General features: G+C 44.7%; 2 protein-coding genes across 3 annotated transcripts; one reads left to right on the forward strand and one right to left on the reverse strand.

Moving 5' to 3' along the window:
* Positions 1–1,628: 1,628 nt before the first annotated feature.
* LOC133967580 (small membrane A-kinase anchor protein-like) lies at positions 1,629–6,120 on the forward strand. Its single transcript, XM_062403123.1, has 2 exons — positions 1,629–1,874; positions 2,860–6,120. Exon 2 carries the CDS (start codon positions 3,167–3,169, stop codon positions 3,419–3,421), a length of 255 nt encoding a protein of 84 aa, XP_062259107.1. The 5' UTR covers positions 1,629–1,874; positions 2,860–3,166; the 3' UTR covers positions 3,422–6,120.
* Positions 6,121–6,983: 863 nt separating this feature from the next.
* Positions 6,984–23,041, reverse strand: hibch (3-hydroxyisobutyryl-CoA hydrolase). Of its 2 annotated transcripts, XM_062403186.1 has the most exons (14): positions 22,933–23,041; positions 22,270–22,312; positions 21,863–21,994; positions 21,154–21,238; positions 20,988–21,068; positions 20,793–20,845; positions 15,196–15,274; positions 10,657–10,802; positions 9,719–9,805; positions 9,571–9,629; positions 9,058–9,139; positions 8,139–8,258; positions 7,962–7,995; positions 6,984–7,863 (listed from the first exon to the last, which is right to left on the reverse strand). In XM_062403186.1, exons 1-14 carry the CDS (start codon positions 22,959–22,961, stop codon positions 7,748–7,750), a joined length of 1,146 nt encoding a protein of 381 aa, XP_062259170.1. In that variant the 5' UTR covers positions 22,962–23,041; the 3' UTR covers positions 6,984–7,747. The 2 variants fall into 2 exon arrangements, with proteins under 2 accessions (XP_062259170.1, XP_062259169.1); XM_062403185.1 differs by lacking the exon at positions 22,933–23,041 and having other exon boundaries at positions 22,270–22,344.
* Between the last annotated feature and the right edge of the window lie 196 nt (positions 23,042–23,237).

Genomic DNA, 23,237 nt, shown 5'->3' on the forward strand with positions numbered 1-23,237 from the left:
GGCAACAATGACTTTTAACCGACTGACTTGAAAAACTTTTTTTTCCCACTGTCAAACCATAAAGGGACGCAGCCTGCGAGCGTGAACCGAACGTGGCCACAGATGGAGAGTCGCTTTTCTTACGAGGATTGCGCAATGGCCACAGGGGGTTGGGGGGGGGGGGGGGGGGGGGGGAGTCTTGACTGTGCGCAAAAAGATTATTTACTGGTCCGATCTCAAGTTGTCCAAACAAACAATGAGGTATCTCATGTGTTATAAAATCAAGATAATACACTTCAATCAAACAGGATTTCTTTGAAAGTTGATAACGCTTTATGTTTTTTTAAAATAAAACGTATCATAACATAATAAGCTGACGTGACAGGTCCCCCAAGTGTGTGTTTGTGTGTCTCTCTCTCTCTCTCTCTCTCTGTATATTTCGATTCCTTTGAGGATCAAATCAATTTCACCCACAAGAAGAAGTAATAATTCTAATTGTATCCAACACCAGTCAAATCATTTCAGGTTTTCTAATGTCAGGTTTCTCAGATATCTTGTATTTACCATCATTTATTATCAGAATAAGATGCAAAATTCTTCACATCGAGCATTTCATCCACAAATCAACGGAGATGAAGAGAATCTTTATAGATTTGTCCAAAACCCTTGTGGGTGAAAAACTGCTTTAGCACCTGAGAGGATAGCGCCGTCGTGTGGCGAGTTAGAAACTCGAACACCATCAGCAGAGTTCATCAGATGTATTATAAAAGACGGAGGAAGGAAAAAAGAAAAAGTGAACACGTTAAATACTTAATACAAAATTACATTCAGGATAAGACACTTGATTAATGGATAGATAGATAGATAGATAGATAGATAGATAGATAGATGGATAGATGGATAGATGGATAGATGGATAGATGGATAGATGGATAGATGGATAGATGGATAGATGGATAGATGGATAGATGGATAGATGGATAGATGGATAGATGGATAGATGGATAGATGGATAGATAGATAGATGGATAGATGGATAGATGGATAGATAGATAGATGGATAGATGGATAGATAGATAGATGGATAGATGGATAGATAGATGGATAGAGGTACTCTCTGTATGTTGTCCACTGTCTGAAGCTTTCATACATGTAAAGGTGACTGATTCACTGACCGAGTTCCTCCAGAAGAGGGCGCTGTTAGCTTGTTGTTGTTGCCTTGCAGATGGTCACGTGCTCTGAATTAAAGTTGAAAATCACTATTTACACTTCCCAAGTCACTACTAATAAATAATAATAATAGTAATAATGGTCACAATAATATTAATATGACTAATAATCCTTAATAAGAATACTAATAATAATAAACTATAAACAGCACTTATTTTAACAAAATTAAATATCAGTAGCATCTATATTTTATATAATATATTGGCAGCATTGATTTAAAACAGGTAAAGAATCTCCTTAGTTAATAAACTCCAGTTCTTTTTATGTAGATTTTGAATCCACTCTATTTCTTTTTCTTCAGTTCCTCAGAAGCGAGTGGTCCTCTCTGGTTGGGCGAGTCTGTGAGTCTGGCCACCAGGCGGCGGTGTTGCAGCAGCAGAGCAGCTGCAGCGCGCTCATCCCCGTCCTGTGTCGCTGCTGAAGCTCCAGATCTGAGATCTGCTCCCAATGAGGAGGAGGCTTCCCGGGAGCGTCTCTCTCCTCCTCTGGGGTCCATCCCTGATCTCTCCACCAGGGCTCCGCTGCGCCCACATCCCCACCGAGCTGCAACTTGGACAACACGTTTCTTCTCCTCGCGTCTTTTTCACCGAATCGCTCCCGTGGAAGTTGAGGTCGCTGCTGATGCTGCACGAGGAGGAGCTGAGAACCAGAGGAACCGACACCAGGTGATCGACCTTGGCTTATTTCTGGTTATTATCATTTTCATGTTGGGGGCAATGAGGGAAGAACCTGAGGCTTCTGTCACAATCTGTTCAAAGTACGTGCAGCTTCTGCAGCATCACAGTGTTTCCTGTTTGGATCTGACTCAGATAGATAATCACAATAGTGTCCATTCAATGAGAAGAAGCTCCACTGACTTGTTATCTATCTATCTATCTATCTATCTATCTATCTATCTATCTATCTATCTATCTATCTATCTATCTATCTATCTATCTATCTATCTATCTATCTATCTATCTATCTATCTATCTTTCTATAATGTGGCTGATTGACAGCTGATGCTCCCACACTGACACTGAGACACATCAGAGCCATTTCACATGATTCTCATGATAGTAACACTAACAGGAGGAGGAGGAGGTAGTGGCAGCTTCACAGTGTTGACATGTGCTCCTCCAGTGTTGCTCCTCACAGGGAGACTCCCCTCTCAGCGTGAATGATTCATGGGCTGCGTGTTGTGGTAGACGGCGGCGTGCAGCTTGGTGAACGTGGCACATGTCTCCTGTGCACAGCCGAGGCCCCGGGGTCCGAGGAGAGGAGCTGTCGCCGGGAATCAGGCTCGGCCGCGGTGGAACAGATGGGAGGAGGCCGGCTTACACAGCATCAGGGCGCCCAGGCCACGGACAGACGTCCCCGGGACATGCTGCACAAAATAGGCCGAGGGGATTGAGTCATAACACACTGTGAAGTAGAGGGAGGGGTCTGGGGGGGGGGGGGGGCACACTGTGTTTTAGAATGAGCCTGTAGGAGTGGCACCTTGACCCCGAGGCCGCCACGAAGCTGCCACTGCCACCGTGGACGTCACTGGCAGTCGTTTCCTCAGCTCCTGCCATCTGGTATTTTTAAGGAGGGTTAGCGAGGGAAAAACAAATCACTGAAATCCCCCCCCCCCCTCTCTCTCCCCCCCCTGTCTCTTTCTCTCTGCAGTTGAGGAAGGGACGAGGCAGCAGAGGTTTCAACGCCGCCACAGCCTCACAGGGATGGGCCTCCTCGCCACTCGCCGCCCTGCACTCTCCAACACCCTCTGATCCACGTGGCCCCTGGGACATGGGAGGCACTGGGAGTGGATGACACCAGCACAAAGCACTGGGTTTTAGCTTCTGGGTTGTTCTGACCACTCGCTGAGATGAAACCACAGACCTACCAGTTGCAGATCTGATCCCAAAAGACTCTCGCACCTCGCCCGCCGCCGCCACACGCCTCCCACCCAAACCAATGCTACATCGCCAAGAGCATGGGGTGCGTCAAATCCAAGAGGAGTGACCCCGGGGCCCGGAATGCAAACTCCACAGAGAAGACGCTCAGTAGATCCCGGGGCGAGAAGGCCTACCTGGTCCAGTCGGAGATGGGCGCGGCGGAGGTCAGCCCGGTGCTGCTGGAGTACGCCCAGCGGCTCAGCGAGGAGATCGTGGCCCGGGCCGTGCAGCAGTGGGTGGAGGTCGACTGCCGCTACAGTGACATCCCTTACATCGAGTGTGACGTGCCATGACAGGGGAAGGTGGGTCACGTGGAAGAGGCCGGGTTGAGCCCAGACTGCACCGGGGGTCGAGGTCAACAGGCTCACACACATTTGTTCAGAGTGAATCATTCAGGCGTCTACCTGCTGCGGGCGGGAATATGAACGAGCTGCCAGAAATTCAGATTTGACCTCTTCCCAGAATTGGATTATACTGGGAGAGCGCTCTAAAGCCCTGGTCCTGGGCGACCACAGCACTCTGATCCTGCCCATGTTTGTGTGATTATCTGTTTCAAAGCTGGAGCCTTACAGAGCCGAGCATCTTCAGTTGGAATATCGTCTTTCCTCGGACCCTAAACCCCCCCCCCCCTCTACAGCGGGCTTTGGCTCTGCCTGGCTGGACTCGTGACGCAAAGCAAGATATTTCCTGGAATCATAATGTTCCTGTTTGCCCGTGAAAGTCTATCCCGTCCATTGATGCCGCACCGGGGGGGGGGGGGGGGCAAAGCTGTCTCTTCTTACAGGGGGAGTTATTAATAGATCCCCTCATTGGGTGAAGGCCCCTCGTTTTGAAAACCTCCACCCGTCTCACCAGGACCTGAACACACCCAGCTCTCCGGATCCTTCTGGTCCCACCAAAAAGTCCCCCGGGCTGGAGCTCTTCCCTGTAATGGCCTCCCCGGAGATCCTGTGGCAGGAGCCGCTACGAGGAGCATCCTCCTCAGCCCCCCCCCCCCACTGTCATTAGGCAGCCTCGACCGCAGCCCCTCCCTCCACCGGGACCTTCCTCTTAACAGTGTGTACTCCAGGATGTTCTGTGTACACAAGTTGCAGTTTAAGAACTTTGACTCGGACTCGTAGCAAAAAAGCAGCGCAGGATACTTTTAAAAAAAAGGATTTACCCAAAGTTTAAAACATTTAAACAAAACAAGCAGCTCCAGGTTTTCTGCTAAAATGTTGTAATGTGTCAACGTTGTGATGATGTACTAACGGCTCACCTAGACATACTGCCCCCCGCCCTCCAGGGGGCAACAGCACAAATAATCTGATCTATATTTCGGTCCCTTGCTGTAAGGCAGAGGGCATCGAGAACAACACACACCACAGGACAGAGTAGACACATTTGGAATAGTTCAGAACCACCAACGTCCTTAATGAATGTGAACAAGAGCCGTGTCATCAGAGGTCTGGTCGTCACTGGACCGAGGGAGAGTGAAGGTCCCGACCGAGGCCTCGGAAGACAAATATCTAACTGATGTCAGTGGGATTTACCCATAATTCACCTGTTTGCTGAGACATCGGCTCAGACCGTTGTTACAATCTCTATGAAGTAACTGTAAAGATCCAGCAGAGCAGCAGGAGCCAGTGAGAATCCTCCCACACAAGCTCAGAAGCCATAAAAACAGTGGCAGGTAATTGTCACCACTTGCCTTCTCTAATAACAGCAGCATGAAACCAGTCATTGCTGATGAGTGACAGTCGAACACAGAGGCTGTTTCAGTGAGGAGCAGCATCACTGAATAAACCAGGAGCTTTATATGATTTGAAATCTACAGCTGAACAAGCCGTGGTGTTTCAGAGGTGGTTGATCTGAAGGTTCCTCAATCCCATCGCTGCAAAAGTGAACACAAGCGAAACAGAACTTGCACTAATCTGAATCGACAGATTAATTCCTGGGCTCGCCCCAAACGTGTTGTGAGAGCAGCACAGATTAAAGACGACACTGTTGTCCATATGCCATATTCCTAAATCTTAATCAGATGCCAGTTGTTGTGTTGGAATGAAACGACGAAGGCTGATCTCAATGCAGCGTGGAAAGAAACGTCTTCATTTTATAATAATAATAATGTTGATTTGAACTCATTGGTCACAATCACTGCTCTGACTCTGCTGATGTCAGATGTTACGGAATCAGAAATGTTTCATTTCCTGTGTGAGAAGTTTTTTTTAATGTTTTTTTTTTTTACAAACTGTGGTATCATCTGTTTTTATCAGTTCACTAACGTTCGGCCATTGAACTGAGTCACAGTTCTGTGTCTCCACTACAAAGAGTCTGGATTCAGACCCTGTGTGAACCTGTCTTCATTTGGTTGTGAAGACACTCATTGACATAAGGCCCTCCCTAGCCTCTTGCCCTAACCCTAAGCATTACAACTAAATGCCTAAACCTAATACTAACCCTTAAACCTCTAAAAGTCTTTACCTTCCAAAAGCCAATTTAATTTGTGAGGACCAGCCAAAAATGTCCTTTTTGAACCAAACATTGTCTCATAACTATAGACACACACACTTAATTCATCTGTCAATTATTTTGTTGACCAGCGATCAGGAACACACTTCTTTGTGTGTTCAGATCTGACACCTGCAGAGGAATGTCAGATCTTAAGAACAATAAATTGTAGCCCCAGTTTAAATTTAAAATGTTCTTTGATTTCCAGTGGACTCCCTGCACTACAAGTCTTGATGAAGTCAAGCAAGTAAATGACCTCAGTGTAAGAACTATTCATTTGTTCAGCACCTTGATCGAGTTAAGAAAGTTAACGAGATGAATCACCTGATCCACGACAGGAAGCAAAGAAAACAGGAGCTGACTGAAAGTGGTAAATGAACCTGTCAGGCTGTGAGGATTATTAAGTGTGAGTGCGTATTCCCACATTACAATATTCATTTAACATGCAAACGGTTCCAAGTGTAAAAATCTAAAGATGCCAATAAAACTGATCTATGCCTTCTATTGCTACGGAAACATTTCATTTTTACTTTATGGCTTCTGGAGAATTGTCCTTTGTAAAGTTGAAACTCAAACATCTCCAGTGACGTGAACATGATCCTGAGGTTTAAAGTTCAGCAGCAAACTGGAGAAATGACAGTTGGCCAGCGCTTTGTTTGAAGAGTAAATATTTGCCATGAAACATACAGGTTCCTTTGTGACGTCACAATAAACACACACACACACACTGTTCATTAAAGTATGTGGGGGGGGTCATCCACTCTGTAGGGGGCGCTGTGGAGGACTGAGGAGCACGTAGACTGGGTGTGGCACTTGACTATTGAAACAATAGAGTGTGACATGAGATATTATGAGTTTTAAATCTTTATCATTCACTGACAGAACTCAGCTTGAAACTATTACGCCTGCAGCACTTCCTGCCCGGACAACAGACACGAGGTCTCAACCCCACATGCAGTTAAAGTGGACGTCACATCCGAGCAGCAGCTTCCACACCGATAACCAACGCTCTCACTGTTGAACAAGAATACTTTAGGAGGTTATAAAAATACACATACAGCCCTCTATAACCGGGGTTGCTTTAAACACAGGGTCTACAAGCAGCTCCTGCACTCAACCAGTATCACAACACTACAGTTCCATTAACAGTATGAATGTCTCATCTCTGTCTCTGAAATGTGTCTCATAAATAATGCAGCAAATTAAAAACTCACGTTTGGGAGGAAGGTTTGATTCCTGCTACCGAAGCAGTCTATCAGAAGATGTGCTCAGTGATCTAAAGCAATACATCACGTACATTTGTTTTCCATAACGCAGTGGGACAATAATGTAAATGCATTCAGGACAAACAAAGCTGTGGTCTGGTTTTGGGAGAGATGAGCGTTTTTATTCACGTTTTATAAAAACAGGCACCACTACAAAGAAAATACTGTTAAATTAGGAAAACTGGTGAAATAGAGAGAATGCGTTTATCTGTATGAGAGTCATGGGCCTTCTGCAGAAACACAGATGATACTGATCTGTGTCACATCAACCAACACCCACAGGAAATGTCCTGAAGCACTCAGTGGTCAGATCCCTTTTCCTGCCTGTGTCCTCACGGGGAAGCAACGCTGCTGCTCGGCTGCAGCAGAAAGAGTCACTGCTCCACAGCGTCTGTAGAGAAGACTCCACTTCCACTGCAGAGCAACACTCTCTGTGCTTCTCACGGTGTGCGTCCTACACATGGTGTCTGGTATAGCTTCCTCTCATACTTTCATCTCCCATTTCTGGCCTTGAGCGTGAGTCAGACCTTCTCTTCCTCAGCTGCAGAGGAGCAGCCTGTGTGAGGTTTCTTCTGTTAAACGTCACCAATATTTAAAAAGTAGAGAGATGAACCACTGCAGATCTAAGTGTCCTAAAATAACAGCCTCTCCCATCCTCAGTAGTAGAGTCCTCTCACATGACCATACAGGGATGTGGGGACAGGAAGCAGTTGTTTACAGAAGGCTTAGTGGTGTGTGTTTGTGTGTGTGTGTGTGTGTGTGTGTGTGTGTGTGTGTGTGTGTGTGTGTGTGTGTGTGTGTGTGTGTGTGTGCGTGTGTGAGTGTGTATTCGGAGGTGGGAAACAGCTGCTGGCTGACGGGCCATCAGAAAGTCAGATCCTTGTCTCCCAGCGAGGAGAAGCACTGCTCGACGCTCTGCTCGGACACCTCCTCCAGCGTGGACGGGCTCCACTTGGGACTCTGGTCCTTGTCCACGAGCACTGGACACACACAGAACGACACAGAGACACACACAATGAGCGTTGTACGTTTTGATTGTTGCTAGAAACACCTCATTCCTCTTTGGTTGTGCACTTACCAGCTCTGACTCCCTCATAGAAGTCACAGCCCCTCTGCAAAACAACAGAGACCAGTCAACCATGTGATTAAACCCTAAACTCACACAGATAAGTCAAACTGGCATTGCACTTTAAGAGATGAATGAAATGTAGTGACTGTGTGTTTCCGGGCTCCAGTTGGAGTTAGTTGTGTTTACCATGCAGGCCTGGCCCAGTCGATACTCCATCACCAGCACGTCCCGCAGGCTCAGAGCGGCGCCCTCCTGCAGCTGCCTGAAGGTGAGCTTCAGGGAAGTGGGAGACATCTTGGACAAAGTCTGGAGGAGGAGTTTAAGTGACTGAGACTCTGAACAGAGAAACTGTGATCGACTGCTGAATCACAGAAGAATAATAAGCACAGACGCGGTTGTGTGTTGTTACTACTGAGGGCCGGACTGTGAGTCTGTGGTCTCGTACCAGTGGGTTTATAATAAATATTTAATGGCTGAGCTGATCCCATTTGGCTTCGATTCAGATCTTCACCGTTTGAAAGGATCCCGGAAACTGTGTTGAGCTTTAAATGTGTTATTAAATATCAACTAACTATTCTTCAAGTGTTACAAATTAAATAGTCAACAATGATCAGTCATTAGAGAATCTTATTAACAGCTTTAAAATCCTGGAGTGACCTCGGAGTGATCAGCCGTGAAACAATCAGCAGAGGGGTGGGGTAGGATGAGGGCATATCAGAGACATGCCCTTTTTTCATACGCTTGTTCCCGGCTTGTGCTCTCACCTCACTGACATGAAGAGTAAATCAGATAGAAGAGACTCATCTATGAATAAAGTAAACTGTAGTTTCATTAAGGAACATTTATGGAATGAGGCCACAGAGGAAATGCGTCAGGAGGGATTCTGGTCCAGCCAACAAGACACGAGACTAAACACTGACCCCATTAAGTGCTAAGCCCAAGGTAACTACTAATTACGAATATATACTACTAAACCCAAATAATGCCCTGGCTACAGCCCAGCACTGCCAGCGGGGGGGTTCCTGCAGAGATGCTCTGGGCAGTGGTGCAGCAGAATAAACATTTATTCTGGTGTTTAGGATGAAGCTGCAGGTCAGGAACTTACCTCAGCCTGTTTCTTAGCAAACTCAGAACTGTCTGCCTTCAGATTCTGTATTATTCCCTCCACACTGCTGGAGCTGAACAGCCTTAAGGGAGAAGCACACAGACATGGATTCAGATCTTCAGCAGGTTACCCTCACTGTAAAACAATATTTCCCAAACTTTCACCAGCTACCTGGGTAGAGAGCTTTTGATAAGGTCAAACTTGAAAGCAAAATGTTTTGCTAGTGAGTTTTCTTCACGTACTAGAAACCTGATATATCCTTGTTCCTCTGAGCCATAGAGCTCGAGTGTCATCCAAAACAAGCATCGAACCACAGTGTAGTTTCCATTAAGATACTGTTTCCCCACAGATTTAGATACGGTCAACTTGACCTTTGACCACTGAAATCTCATCAGGTCATCCCTTCGAACCAGTGAATGTTTGTTCCAGATATAATGAAGTTATCTGTGGGAAATCAATCAATCTTGCTGTGTATGGACTTAACATAAATATAAAATATCATTCTATTCCTACCTGTCAATATCAGACATGTGCTTGTGCAGAGCAAAAGGCTTCTCAGAATCCAGACGACTCTGTGGAGACAGAGAAAAGGATTATTTTCTGTTGTGGCTGTTTTCAATTCCACCTCAGTCTTCAGGTTATAAGGTGTGAAGACTCCGACCTGGTTCTGGTAGGTGTCCAGCACTCGGCTGATGTCTTCAGCAGAAGGAGACTTTAAGTCCACCAGCTCCTTCTCCAGCTCGGGGATCTAGAGAAGCAGAATCAAAGGCACGAGATGAACAGGAGCCACAGAAACACTTTCATCCTGCGTCTGGTTTGATCCCATGAGACTCTCAACTGGATTCAGTTTATCATTTTAAAAATATCCCCATGTTTGGAATGGATGAAGAGATTTCACTCAAAACACGGTATTAAAAAGTACAGTTACCCTGCTGTAGTTAAATCTATTCTGTTATAGAATTTAGCTTGTTACTATTAATCTGAAGTGAGAAGTTAGAAACCTTCAAACTTAAATGAAGTAGATCCAGCTCACTGCTGCTACGTCCTGAAATTCAAGGTTATGCTTTTAAAAAAGCTCGGCCACCGACGGTTTTGACGTCAAGCCAGAGGCCAGAGAAACACAACGTGTGTGTGTGTGTGTGTGTGTGTGTGTGTGTTGGCACGTCAAGGTAAGAGTGATACACACAGTGACTCAGCACACAGGTTTCCAGTGCATAGCTTTAACCTTTAACCTCCCTGCAGCATCACTCACACTCCGACTGGGCCAGAGCTACTGGCAGGTTTGATGAACAGTAAAATGTGTTGGATACAATATTTTGTTTCCGTCCATGTTTTCCTCTGTTTTGTCTCCTGTCACCAAACAACAACACTGTCAACACATTGAGATCCTCTGTCCAGAGACTTCTGTCCGTCCCAAGATCAAGAACTAAGTGTTGTGAGGACCAAGACTCTTCATTAGCCTTTAAACATGACCTGAATGTTGTGTTGTTGTTGTTTATTTTATTGTTATTGGTGATGTTGTAAAGCACATTGGATCAACAATGTTGTTTTATAAAGTGCTGTATGAGTAAAGCTGAAGTTGGAGTGGAGCCTCTTTACCTTCTCAGACTCAACAAAGTGAGTGGCCACTCCGGCTTTGTGCACATCACGTCCCCTGAGGCGGAATCCCGTCAGAGCCAGAAACAGACCCAATCGGCCCTGGAGCCTCGGCAGGAAATAACCACCTCCCACGTCGGGGAAAAGCCCTGTCGATGAAAAAAAAGAAAGTTCTGCTTTGAAACATATGTATTTAGAGTTTAACCCATTTGCTTCTGTTCACCTTCGACTAATTAATCAAACAACTAATTGAAGGAGCTTTATAATAAATACTTTAAAGTAGTGCACTATAGTATTAAGTTTTTAAAACTGAGCCACCACCTTCACAAAATATCTCCGCTTCTCATCCACAGGAGATTTACACACTGAGATCATTAATTATGACAATTTAACAGAACAAACGATCGCTCACACACCAGTAACACAGACACACACACACACACACACTTCATTATAATCCACAGCCCTAATCTGAACACAGTTCACGTGCATCATCATCAATAATGTTTCACTTTGATTCCTGTGGTTCTGACAGGAAATGAGATTCCACAGGGTCACAGTCGGTTTTCTGACAGCTTTGGTGGTGGGGGGAAGGGGGGGGGGGGCATTGAACAGCAGAGAGAGAGAGAGAGAGAGAGAGAGGGGGGGGGGATTAGTTGAGTTGACCTGATTCACGGCTGAAAATGTAATATCATAAATGTGTCAGATTATGTGTCAGCCGTTCAAAATGCTACAGCCGGGCCGGGTTAAATCTGGTACTCCTGCCACACTGGGGTGGGGGGGTAGGGGGTTAATGTTGATGCGTGTGGGAGGTAGTGTGTTAATATGTGAGTGAGAGAGATGAGCAAATAAATGGTTTGATTTAAGCTCTTGTCCATTTGTCAGGCCATCGCTTGAGTGACAGCTGCAGCTGGAACACGATGGATATGAAGAGAGGAACGATTCTCAACGTCTGAGCTTTTGTATCTGTGACGTTTTGTGCTTTGTGAGAATCCTGCACATAGTAACGACCCTGAGGGAGGAACTACAGCTTTTTTACTTATTATTAACTAAATCACATTTAAAGACCAACAGTTAATTCGTCTGTCTCCCTAAACTGTCCCTCGTCCCCACTCGTGTCTGTGGCGCTCAGCTCGAAACCCATTGGTTCTCACAGGAGATGTAAATCTTTAATAAACAGGCCACAGAGTTTTATTTTTCAAGAACAACTCGGTTACTTCCTGAAAGATTTGGACTGAAAGTGTTTCTCAACCAGGAGGAAACTGAGCTATTTGTTGAGAACTGTTTCCAGCTGCGGATTATCACACACATGTGCTGTCCAGTGAGTATGTACAGCAGCAGGACAGTGTGTGTGTGTGTGTGTGTGTGTGTGTGTGTGTGTGTGTGTGTGTGTGTGTGTGTGTGTAAAGAAGCAGTGTGGCTCGTTTGTATGTGTTTAATAGTTTTTGGATAACAATGGAGCTTAACAGTACAGAGGAATAAGGATTTATTTATTTGTTGGTTTTGGTCATTTCATACAAATTGGTAATGAAAAGATTTTTTTTCCAAATCTATAATAAAGTCTTAAATAATTTAATAATTGTGCCACAAATTTCACCCTTCATCAGAGGCTGTCTCACTCGTCTCTGTTCCTGCGTTTGAATGATAAAGTGTTGTTGAGTGGTGGGGGGGGGGCCATTAATAAATGATGCCCAGGACCCTCGTAATGGCAGCTCAATATTGTGATGAACCCAGAGAGGAACAAAGGACGACGTCACAGAGAACATGTCAGTAAAGCTTCTGAGGGCAACAGTAAAAACTACTCAATTCAGGCCTTTAATGGGTTTCCCACTTTACTCCTTTAAAGGTCTATTACATTTCTGACTCGTGTTATTGAACCTAGGAATGATCATTTAAGACTCTCTGAGGTTGAGGTGAATAGGAGTCTCTAAATTAACCTGAGGTGTGGATGTGAGAGTGAATGCTCCACCAGGACCCCCACAGGATGAGCAGTGTAGATAATGAATGGACGGACCTGTGCAAAGTATTCTCCAGGATAAGTTCCTGTGTGTTTTCCTCATGTTCTACTGATTAGAAGCCCCCCCCCCCCCCATGAGCTGTGCTCCTCATCACGGTTCACTGTAAACTTGGCCCACGGAACATGTGGACAGCCAAGTGCCTCGTCTGTGTCACATGACGTCTGCAGCTGCTTCTTTATCACTGATGTGTTTTGCTGTTACACACAAACCCACAACTGAGCTGGAACCCCACCTAACTACTGCAGGTGGCTGAGAACCCCCCCCCACTGGCTTCCCACCAGCCAACGACCCCAGAATGAAGGAGAACATGCACTCGAGTTACTCACACCCCTGATAAAGAGGACACTGGGAACGGCTATTACATTAAACTCATTTCTTTTCTTTATTATGTTAATGTGACAGGATGTTGATGCTTCTTCGTGTAATTAGGACACAGCTGCATACTTCACACTTCCTCTGTAATCAGGCCTGGGACTTAGTGATGGATCCACCATGTTATTACAGCCCCTGTTACATTAACTCTTCTAATGAGGATTGATCTGTGAACACGGGTATCTCTTGTTTAATTAACTTATACCTCCCTCTTCTGTTTAGTTGCCCCGCATCATTTAAGCATAGCGCCACCTTCTGTCCACCTGGAGACAGGTCAGATAACCAGATTAGGTTCCTAAGAGTTACATCCTGGGAGTGGACAATGGCTTTAAAACTCATTAAACAGTAGAAACAACAACCATCCAACAGAAACAGCACAGTCCTGACCAGCAGAGGTCTGATGAGTTTTAAAAATAAAGCGAGAATTTTATTCTGCTACACTGGAATTTGTTGAACTTAACTTAAAAATGTCAAGACTGTTCCTGCTCTCGAAAACCCCTCCTGCACCATATTGACCTACTTCAGTGGGAAAAGCCAGATTCCACAGTGTGACTGCAGCTAAGAGGAAACTCAGCACATGGCAGAGGCTCTTGAAAGGATCCCACTCCGGGATCAGGGCTAAAATAAGCAGAGAGGGTCTTGAAGCAGCTGCGATCTCAGCTGCAACGTGGAGAGCAGGTTTGTGATTGCACAGAGGAGCTGCTGATAGCGGCTGGTGCAGAGGCCCGGGAGTCGAGTAACAACAATAGTGACAACGTGTTATGACCACAGCAGCTCAGAGGAGGATTAGACAAGATTCCTGTCCCTCCTGCCAAAGACACTGGAGAGCTGGACAGACACCAGGAGACTCTAGTTTCAGCATTAATAGTAAAACAAGAGGCACTGGATGTCTTTTGTTAGACTGAGACCCTGAATACACACGTTCTGTCCACCAATGTCTTCATTCAGTCGGTCCTCAGCCCATGCAATTTAATTATCATCCCATTTCCTCCCACTCTGCATTGTGGCCTTGCCTTTGAGAAAATCCCACACATCTATCAGAGCACATCAACGAGCACGTCTTGCCATTTGCTTTCTGTTACAGTCATTTCCTGTCCGCTGACAACATAATCTTCTTCCAGATAGCACAGCACATCAACAGGGAGGTTACAGTCTGTGCACGGGTCGGACACTCACTGTATTACCTTATCAACTGAGCTATAATAACATCTGTCGGTTGAGGGGATGTTTAGAAGGCTCTCAGAATCCTTTCATCACCTGTAGGAGGTCAAAACACTGAGGACACTCGCTGCCATTCTTCTCCTCATATCTGGTTTGAACTCACATTCATATGTAGTGAAAGAGCAGTGATGAGCCATCTGGACTTAAGTGACTAAAGACTAGTTTATGTTAAAATGTCAGCGGCAATTTGTTAGTTGTAGGAGATTTGTTACTAATCTCCTCAGCGCCTCAGGAGTCTGCCATCTGTCTACAGGAGTCAATTAGCTAAAGAGCAATCTACCTCTAGCTTAGTACCCTGCCAATGGCTGCTTCCACTCCAGGAACCGACTAAGACAATAAAACAATAAAATAAACTCCTTATGTAGGATAATAAGTTTAATTATTATGACTTATTAGTATATGCTACACTGCTCTTAGATGCAAAGTTCGGACGTTTGAAGATCTGTGTTATTATTCATGTTTTTTTATATTTTAGGATTTAAACTTTTCTATAATATGAAACAAAGTCGGACATGAGTTTCATTGTGAAATGATCAAAGTGGGGTTTTGATTAAGTGGCTGAATTTAAAGTGACATCAGAAATGTACAAATTCAACTGAAACAAACTGTAAAGTGAAGAATTGAGGAAACGTGTATTTTGGGAATTGAGACAGAATGTCTGCACAGCTGGACTCAGCAGGCGTGAGACTGTTCTGTGGTGAACAGATAATATCAAGCTCTTCATGATGATGGTAAAACACAACCACTGCTATGTCTGATCCTGTTTATTGATGTTTCCTGACACCACACTAATCTGTTACCTCTTTTTACACTAACTCTACCAGCAGTCAATCTTTCACGTCTTTGATTGTCAGGACGGAGGATTTCCCGTCTCATCTCGTACTGCACACCACTCAGCAGCCTCACAGACCTCGTGTCAGCACAGTCTTACCGATGGCCGTCTCCGGCATGGCAAACAGCGTCTTCTCGGTGGCCACTCGAAAACGTCCGTGGACCGACAGACCCACGCCCTGCAGGTGGAGGAGAACGAGGGTTAGGAAGCAAATCAGGGCGTAAGGACGCATCAAGGACGAACAGAAGAGGAAAGCAGCTGTGCAGACAGAGGACACAGGGAGGACAGGCAGGACAAGGAGACAATCATTCATAACTGTCACCTCTGCAGAGAAAGAATGAGCTCAAGTTCGAGATGACAAATTATGACTGTGTGTGTGTGTGTGTGTGTGTGTGTGTGTGTGTGTGTGTGTGTGTGTGTGTGTGTGTGTTCCAGCGCAGTAAGATCTCTGTGTATGTGTGTCAGATTATATTACCTGGTTACCATGGAAACAAAATCCCCCCCTTGCACACATCCTTGACTTGTGACACACAACGTAGATACACACAAAGTGCATTGTGTAAGACAGACAGGTGAGTGGCCGTGTAGTTCTAATGAACAATCAATTAGCTGAGTCATTTAAAGTCTCTCAGCTCACTCGTTAGTCCCGGTTCATTAAGGCATTAACCCAACTGTCCTCCATCCAATCAGAAGGAGACAAGAGGAACCAAACTCTCACTGCAGCAGAAGGAATCCATTAAATCGACTTTAAGATTAAAATGAACAGAAGACAGCGATAAAGAAAAAAGACAAGACACACAAAACAGGTTGAGCTCAAGATAAGTGGATGTAGTCCAAGAGCAGAGTGTAATCACATTACTCCACAGAGCCTAATTATCTGTTCTGATGATTTCTTATTAATAAAGAAATCATTCAGTCACAGGGGAAGATGTTCTAACTGCGTCAGCCCTGAGGAGCAGGGTCCTTTAGTGGTGAAGCCCACTGCTGCTGATTGATGACAGTGGAAGGAAAGCAGGCTTCACATTCACATGAAGAGGAAGATGCTGGTGATTAATTTCTTTTAATGAATTCTTATTTCAGGTTTATTGATTCACGGAGACACCATGAAGTCTCACGTCATCGTAAATCTGCTGGAAGCTCGATAGTACAAGAGCCAAGATGTTTCCTCTTGTCTCCTTCAATTGGGAGCAGCTGTATATACAGTATAGTGTATAAAGTGTAGTTCATAGACAGTAGTGTATATAAAGTACATGTTAAAAAAGTATTTTATTGAAGCCATTAACCATAAAATAAATGTAATGTAAATTACTAAAATGGAGGTTTACAGGATTATTTCACTGTATTCTATGTAATACAAAAAATAAATCTATTGGTGAATGTATGTATTTTTAGGTCTATCCGTACTTATCACTAAAGGTTTTTCAAGTGTAATTTGACAATAAGTGTTTTGCAACGTTTCTGCCTGACTTCTTTACTTGGAAAATATTTTTTAAAGTATATTAAATATAAGGCTACAGCCAGCAGACAATAAGCTTAGCTTAGCATAATGAACAGGAAAAGGTTTTAAAAAAGAGAGGGGAAAGAGTAGGTCATCCTTGAGTCTCAGGGAATAATTTGTGACACATGTAAGGAACACCCCTCCAGAGTTCCAGAAAGTGTCCAGAACACTATAGCGCCCCCTGGGGAAATGACTTGGACACGTCTGGACCTCAGTGCACGTCTGAAAGCATTTTCACACTGAGGGAAAAGAGATAAGAACGGTAGATACCAACTGCCACCATGGGAACACACAGTGATTGTGCGTCTTTAACAGCTTCTACGTGTGGAGCAAACAGTGAACGATAAAAACCACAGCACCTGCCGCTGTTATCACCGAACCTTTCACAACCTTATCGTTACTCATACTGAGCAACAGGGCAGTTAATCAACTCATGAGCCTTAATACAAGGGAATACATAATAAAACAAACAACATTTTAACTGCGTTGAATTATGTTACATAAAAGTTTATTGTAGCGTGTTTTGTTGGAAACTGCTTTAAGAAGCATTACAAGCGGCGACAGTTGGAGAAGTAACTTAACACAACACACACATGTCACACAGTGCATCTATGTGCAGCACTTTATCACACACATTAATCACACACTACTGGAACAGACATCGGGGGCCACATGGGGTTCACAATCTTGCCCAACGGCACTTCGGCAAACTGAAGGTGGGAGACTTGACTTGAGCTTACTTTAAGTCAACAGAAGATATGGATTCCAAATTAAGAAATTTAGGAGAAATATATTCACTATAGACGAATACAAAGGAAGCTGCCGACTCACGGCTGAATCACTGCCAACTGACAATCAGTGAGTTGATTACAGACAACAAGCTGCCGTCACCTTGTTCTTATGGAGGAGTGAAGGGACGAGTGGAGAGTCAGAGAACTGCAGGCTCTGCCCTGAGGCCGTGAGACAAACCAACACTATCTGTCCACCGGAGACTAAACAGGCCTTTGACAGAGACACACAACACAAAGAGGCACACAACTGACACAGATTGTGACTTGTGTTAGCTTAGGACGCCTACACTTTGTCAACACGTTGGCAGTTTGTTCTCAGGAGAAGGAATCATGTTCAGTTTCTCTCTGGAGACGTTTGGTGGGAAACGGAAGCAGGAGTAAAATAGAGTGAAGATCTGGGTTTCATTAGTGTAGTTAAAATAAACTCAAATTTCCTTTGTTATACTGCTATTTATACGATTATGTATATTGTGATAATGATATCTTATACCTATCTATCACTATATATCTACACATTGTTTTACTGCCCAGCTCTCGAAGACACAACACAACTGGGATACAAGAGCAAAAGAGCAAAAGCTGATTTTGCTGAGTAAAGAAAGGAAGGAGAAAAATGTGTTGGATGCACCCAGAGGAACGAGAGAGCGTTTCATCAACATTAGCCGAGTTTCTCCATAAAAGCAGTGGAACATTGTCCCATGCTGGTGTGGTACCACCACGCACCATATAAGAGCATGTCTGCAGATCCTGCTGTAAACAATTGAAATGTGAAAAAGTGCACAGAGGAGCCTGTTTATAGCTCATGCTTTACAAAATTTATATCCCAGAGTTTGCGCTGATGAAGGAGCGGTTCATAAAGGCATCATCAGGATAACTGGCTTGTGCAAATATTGATAAAGCAGGTGGGGTGGAATCCATGAGGAGGATGTAGAAGAGCTGTGTGCATCTCTGCAGTGCAACACCTCTGCTCTCCAGGTAAAGCAGAGGTTTTACAAAGTCAGAAACGTATCGCTGACACCGTGCAGGAGAGCAGGAGCCTCTCAGTGGGGGGTGTGAAGACTCACAAGTGACGGATGACAGCTTTGAACACTCAGGGAGAAAGTGACAACTCTTTAAGAAAAAGCACAACACATACGTTGCGTTACTTTCTACATCACAAGAGGAACTGAGCAAGCTCTGAAAATGAGAATCCTCCTCCTCTCACTGTCGTCAGATAAGATGACGTGGACACGGGACATGAGAGACTTCTGTTCGATTAAGAGGAAGGGATTACAGTCTCCAGACAAATGTCCACGACTGTCCTACAAACAAGTCAGCGTGACACAATGTCACGGTTTAAAATCTGAAGAGCGATCTCAAGCATGCTGACACGAACGACGGACACAGCGTCGGCTCCAACGCAGAGCACGACAGACACGGATTAACCAAGCACAGACCTTAATTCTAGGGATTTTAAACTTGGGCAGCAATGAATTATGTGCGTGAGATGAGATTCCTGTGATGTAAGAGGTGTTTGTGTGTGTGTGTGTGTGTGTCTTTGACCTGCTAATGACCTGTCTTGATTCCCTGTGGGTTTGTTATCATTCAGATGAGTTCTGGTTCTATGTGGGAGTTCTGCCCCGAGTTCACTGCAGATCTGGCAGCAGAGACTCTGGTGCCTCTCTGACTTCTCCTTATATAGAGCTCGCCTGTTTTCCACCACGACACACGTGCACCAGCAATCAGCCCGAGGATGGTTTGTGTCGACATTAGTGTCACTGAGTGGACGTGACAAATACTGGAGGTAGACGTGACGTCGCTGTGTTCCCACAGCCATAAATCCAGCCAAACACTTTGCTGACATCATCATCACTCTGACACAAGGAGGCCTAATTCGATTTTGGTTGTCCAAGGTCAAGGTCAAGGTCATGGTAGCCTCACAAAGCACATGTTTTACCTTGTGAAGGTGATATCTCTGGGACCAAAGGACAAAATATGTTTTCCTGGAACGTAGTATCTTAATATCAGCTTGAGGGAATGTCTCATTAGTCTGTTAATATCTTAAATTTGTTTGTTCTTGCATAGATTTTAATCCTACTTTCTTTTTTATCCATATTTTACGTTTGCCATGAATTCAAAGCCCTTCGACTTGGCTGTGATTTTTTTTTATAAATCTGATTTGACTTGAAGTTAAGGCTCACAGTGACAAACCCACAGAGCGTTGTGACCGGACTCAGCTGCTCAGGGTTTCTACAGTCCTTTTTCAAACATTGTTTTTGCTTTCATATCATTATTTCCACAAGCAGGCAGCTGTCAGTCAAAACACAGTGACAACCTCACTGTGCATAACCTGTCCAGCAGCAAACAGACAACGTTGGCAGGTAGCCGAGCAGCACAGTGCAGCTAAGGAGTCAGATGTTTCCCCTAAGAACTGATGAAGATAGAATAATGTCTAGTAATTGAAACACACACCTCTTTCTCTGGCCTCTAAAAAGACAAGACCATACACAACTACAAGCTGTCATCTTCAGCCCATCTTGTGAAAGTTCTACTTCTCTCTACTTGAAAGAAAACATTCAGACACACAGTGCAAAGACCCGACAGCACATCCAAAATAACACCAAACAAGTGTAAAGTATAAAGAGTCAAACAAAAAGACAACTCAAGATTCAAAACAAAAACACAGAAAGCCAGCAAGTTCGACAGTTGTCGTCATCACCACTTACATCATCGGGGGATTGTGTACTTATTTCTAAATCTACCTCAACTTTTCACAACAATCCCCAAAACAGCTGGAATGGTCAGTGCGTTGTAATGAGAGCAACTGTTCTGGTCCTCAAACATCTCCCTGCCACAGGGACACGGACACACAAACAAACTCACAAACACACACAATGAGTAATGACCCGGTACACACTGGTGGCTGTGTGCGACCTTGGTGACACATCGTGGGTAAAATCAAAGTCAAGGTCACAACGGAAGAAAAAGAACCGACTCGTCCAAACGACCGACTTCTCCTGCGACCTGATGAGTTCAACAAGGAAATGATGTCACTGCTGATTGATGAGCCTTTGTGCAGCTCAGTCTGAATCACACATCATCATCACACTCACTGAGGGTGAGGTGCTACTTCATATTCCAACCAGATCTGACAGCTGGAGGGAAGAACCAGTGGCAGCAACAGCGCTCTGTCACTTCTCATTCTGTCCAATCAGAGGCCACCTTGCAACGTGCAGCAGGTAACAGTTGAAAACAGCTCTGTGCTGACCCCTACTGGCAAAGTGTTATATCACACCTCATCCAAAGAGAAATGCTCAAGAGTGAGGCCCGAGGGAGACGAGAAATACTAATCTATGATGCAAAAACATGAATCTGTCCAAGGTTAAAGTTTCCATGCTATATACTTATATTTATTATAATGCACTTACCCCTCCCATGGTTATTCCATCAATAAGGGCGATGTACGGCTTTCTGTATGATCCTTGGGAAATGAAATAAAATGGGTTAAAAAACAAAGAAGGAAAACTAATAGCATAGATGTGACAGTTTGTAAATGTAACTGTAGGTGAATGAATATCAGTGCAAAACAAATAAGGTTCATTCATTTATTCATTGAGCCCTACCTATAGCCTCGTTGAGAATGTATTCCTCCCGGAAAAAGTCCTGTGCAAGAGGGTCACCGACCTTCCCCGCTTCTGTGACCGCTAGAAAATAATATAATAATGACATTATTAGTTATGATGCACATTCAATCCTCCCATTGATCGAACAAGTGAGGCTGCTTCGTACCTCTGATGTCTCCACCAGCGCAGAAAGCTTTCCCACCAGCTCCTTTGACAATGACAAGGTCAGTGTCATTGTCATTCTCCCACGTCTAGAATTAAAGACACACAAACAAAGCAATTTACAAGACAACATAATCAGAACATGATCATTTTGTATGTTGCTGAGCTAAACCAAGGTTAGGTACCATAAAGTGTTTAGTTACGACATTCAAAACAAAGGTTTAAACAACCACAACTACAAATTGGAATCAATATTAACACAAATATGATACTTGATTGTTTTTAATTGTACAGAAAGTTTTGATCTTCTGGCTTGAACACGGCTCATAACTACTGTTGTAAACCATCTCATACTTTGCTGGGATGATGTTAAATAAGAGTCAACCTTTGTTGATGTTGGTAAATCTTGACATTTTAATATATTTGAAAGGATTATCCAGCTAAATCGAACCTAGTTATATTTAAACACGACCTTACAACTAAACTATAAACTTTTACATAAGTTCAGCAGATTAGGGTCAAACTATGTGAAAGGTTAATGGTCAAATCTGTCCAATAGACAATCTCAGTAACACCTTGACCGTGTCAGAATGAGTGAGATAGTAGAAGCCATTTGCAAACACTAGCTCACTGATGTGACCGATGACCTGACGCTCGTCGCTCCTTGACCTTCGGCCTAGTTGAAGTTTACATGAAGCAGGTTTTCCACCGACCTTGAGCTGAGGGTAGATCTGTCGGATCATGGGCAGGTTCAGGGCGTTCAGGACTTTGGGTCTGTTCAGGGTGATCACACCGGCTCTGCCCACCTTCTCCAGCAACACGCCTGCTTCCACATGACTGGACATCTGATGGAAAACACACAACACACAACATCTGTAGAGATATTTACAATAGACTGTTTTCAAAAGGCAGTTTCACAGAGCATCAGGAGGACGTTAATGTAGCTTTGACTGTTTCATTGATTTGTAGCTCAATGATTCCTTGTTGTAGTTTGTCAGACACTTCAGCCAGTTCCATGTTTAACTGCTTAACAAAAAAATCAATTCCTTTTGTGTACTTTTCATATGTCTCTTAATACTGGAGGGAACAATTGAAATACATTAGAGTATTAATAACTCACCATGTGTCCCTGGATGCGCTGAAGTCTGCAGAGGGATCTCAGTCTGGAGGAGACAGACAGGGAGGGGACAAACATTAGAGACTGTACAGGCTGCACACACAGCATCTGAGACAGAGGCAGGAGGACAGGTGGAGAGGTGGACAGGAGGAGAGAGGGAGGAGGACAGGTGGACAGGAGGAGAGAGGGAGGTGGACAGGTGGACAGGAGGAGAGAGGGAGAGAGGGAGGAGGACAGGAGGAGAGAGGGAGGAGGACAGGTGGACAGGAGGAGAGAGGGAGAGAGGGAGGAGGACAGGTGGACAGGTGGACAGGAGGAGAGAGGGAGGAGGACAGGTGGACAAGTGGACAGGAGGAGAGAGGGAGGAGGACAGGTGGACAGGAGCAGAGAGGGAGGAGGACAGGTGGACAGGTGGAGAGATGATAGAAGGAGGAGGATAGAGGACAAAAGGACAGAGGATAGAAGGAGGAGGACAGAGGGCCAAAGAGTAGAGGACAGAGGGAGGACAGAGGACAGGTGGAAGAAGACTGAGGATAGAAGGACAACAGCTCAGATCCGAGCAGATGAAGTAAATAGTTCATATAAGTTGTTTCCTCCAGAGGGAGCGTGCTGTCTCCTCCTCCACTACGTGTCCCTGAGGACGGAGACATGTCCTTCAGCTCCTACCTGCAGGAGGTTAACACCGTTAGAGACATTATGGTCTGTCCCTCGTCTCGTGTCGACAGAAGCTGCTGGATGGAAACACCGCTCGTCTCCACTGCCCTCTCCACTTCACTTCCGGGTAGAGGACACAAGCAGCCTCTGATTGGTCAGTGAGGATGACGCCCAGGAGGGCTGAGCCCGCAACTGTGTTTGTACGACACCGCCCTCTACTGTCGGGAAGGAGAACTGTGTCTGGTATTCTTTCAATGTAGAACCAGAGAATTCAAAATAAAAGTGAATTTTCCTTCTTTTCCAAAAACATTTAATAA

The sequence above is a fragment of the Platichthys flesus genome, chromosome 13 (assembly GCF_949316205.1).
Source record: "Platichthys flesus chromosome 13, fPlaFle2.1, whole genome shotgun sequence".
In the NCBI taxonomy this organism is placed as follows: Eukaryota; Metazoa; Chordata; class Actinopteri; order Pleuronectiformes; family Pleuronectidae; genus Platichthys; species Platichthys flesus.

Coding starts and splice junctions, on each gene's coding strand:
- LOC133967580 (XM_062403123.1), top strand. CDS start 3,167: ATGGGGTGCGTCAAATCCAAGAGGAGTGACCCCGGGGCCCGGAATGCA.
- hibch (XM_062403185.1), bottom strand. CDS start 22,344: ATGTTTGTCCCCTCCCTGTCTGTCTCCTCCAGACTGAGATCCCTCTGC. Junction 21,239..21,862: donor AGATCTACCCTCAGCTCAAG/GTCGGTGGAAAA, acceptor CTTTAATTCTAG/ACGTGGGAGAATGACAATGA. Junction 7,996..8,138: donor GACTGGGCCAGGCCTGCATG/GTAAACACAACT, acceptor GTTGTTTTGCAG/AGGGGCTGTGACTTCTATGA.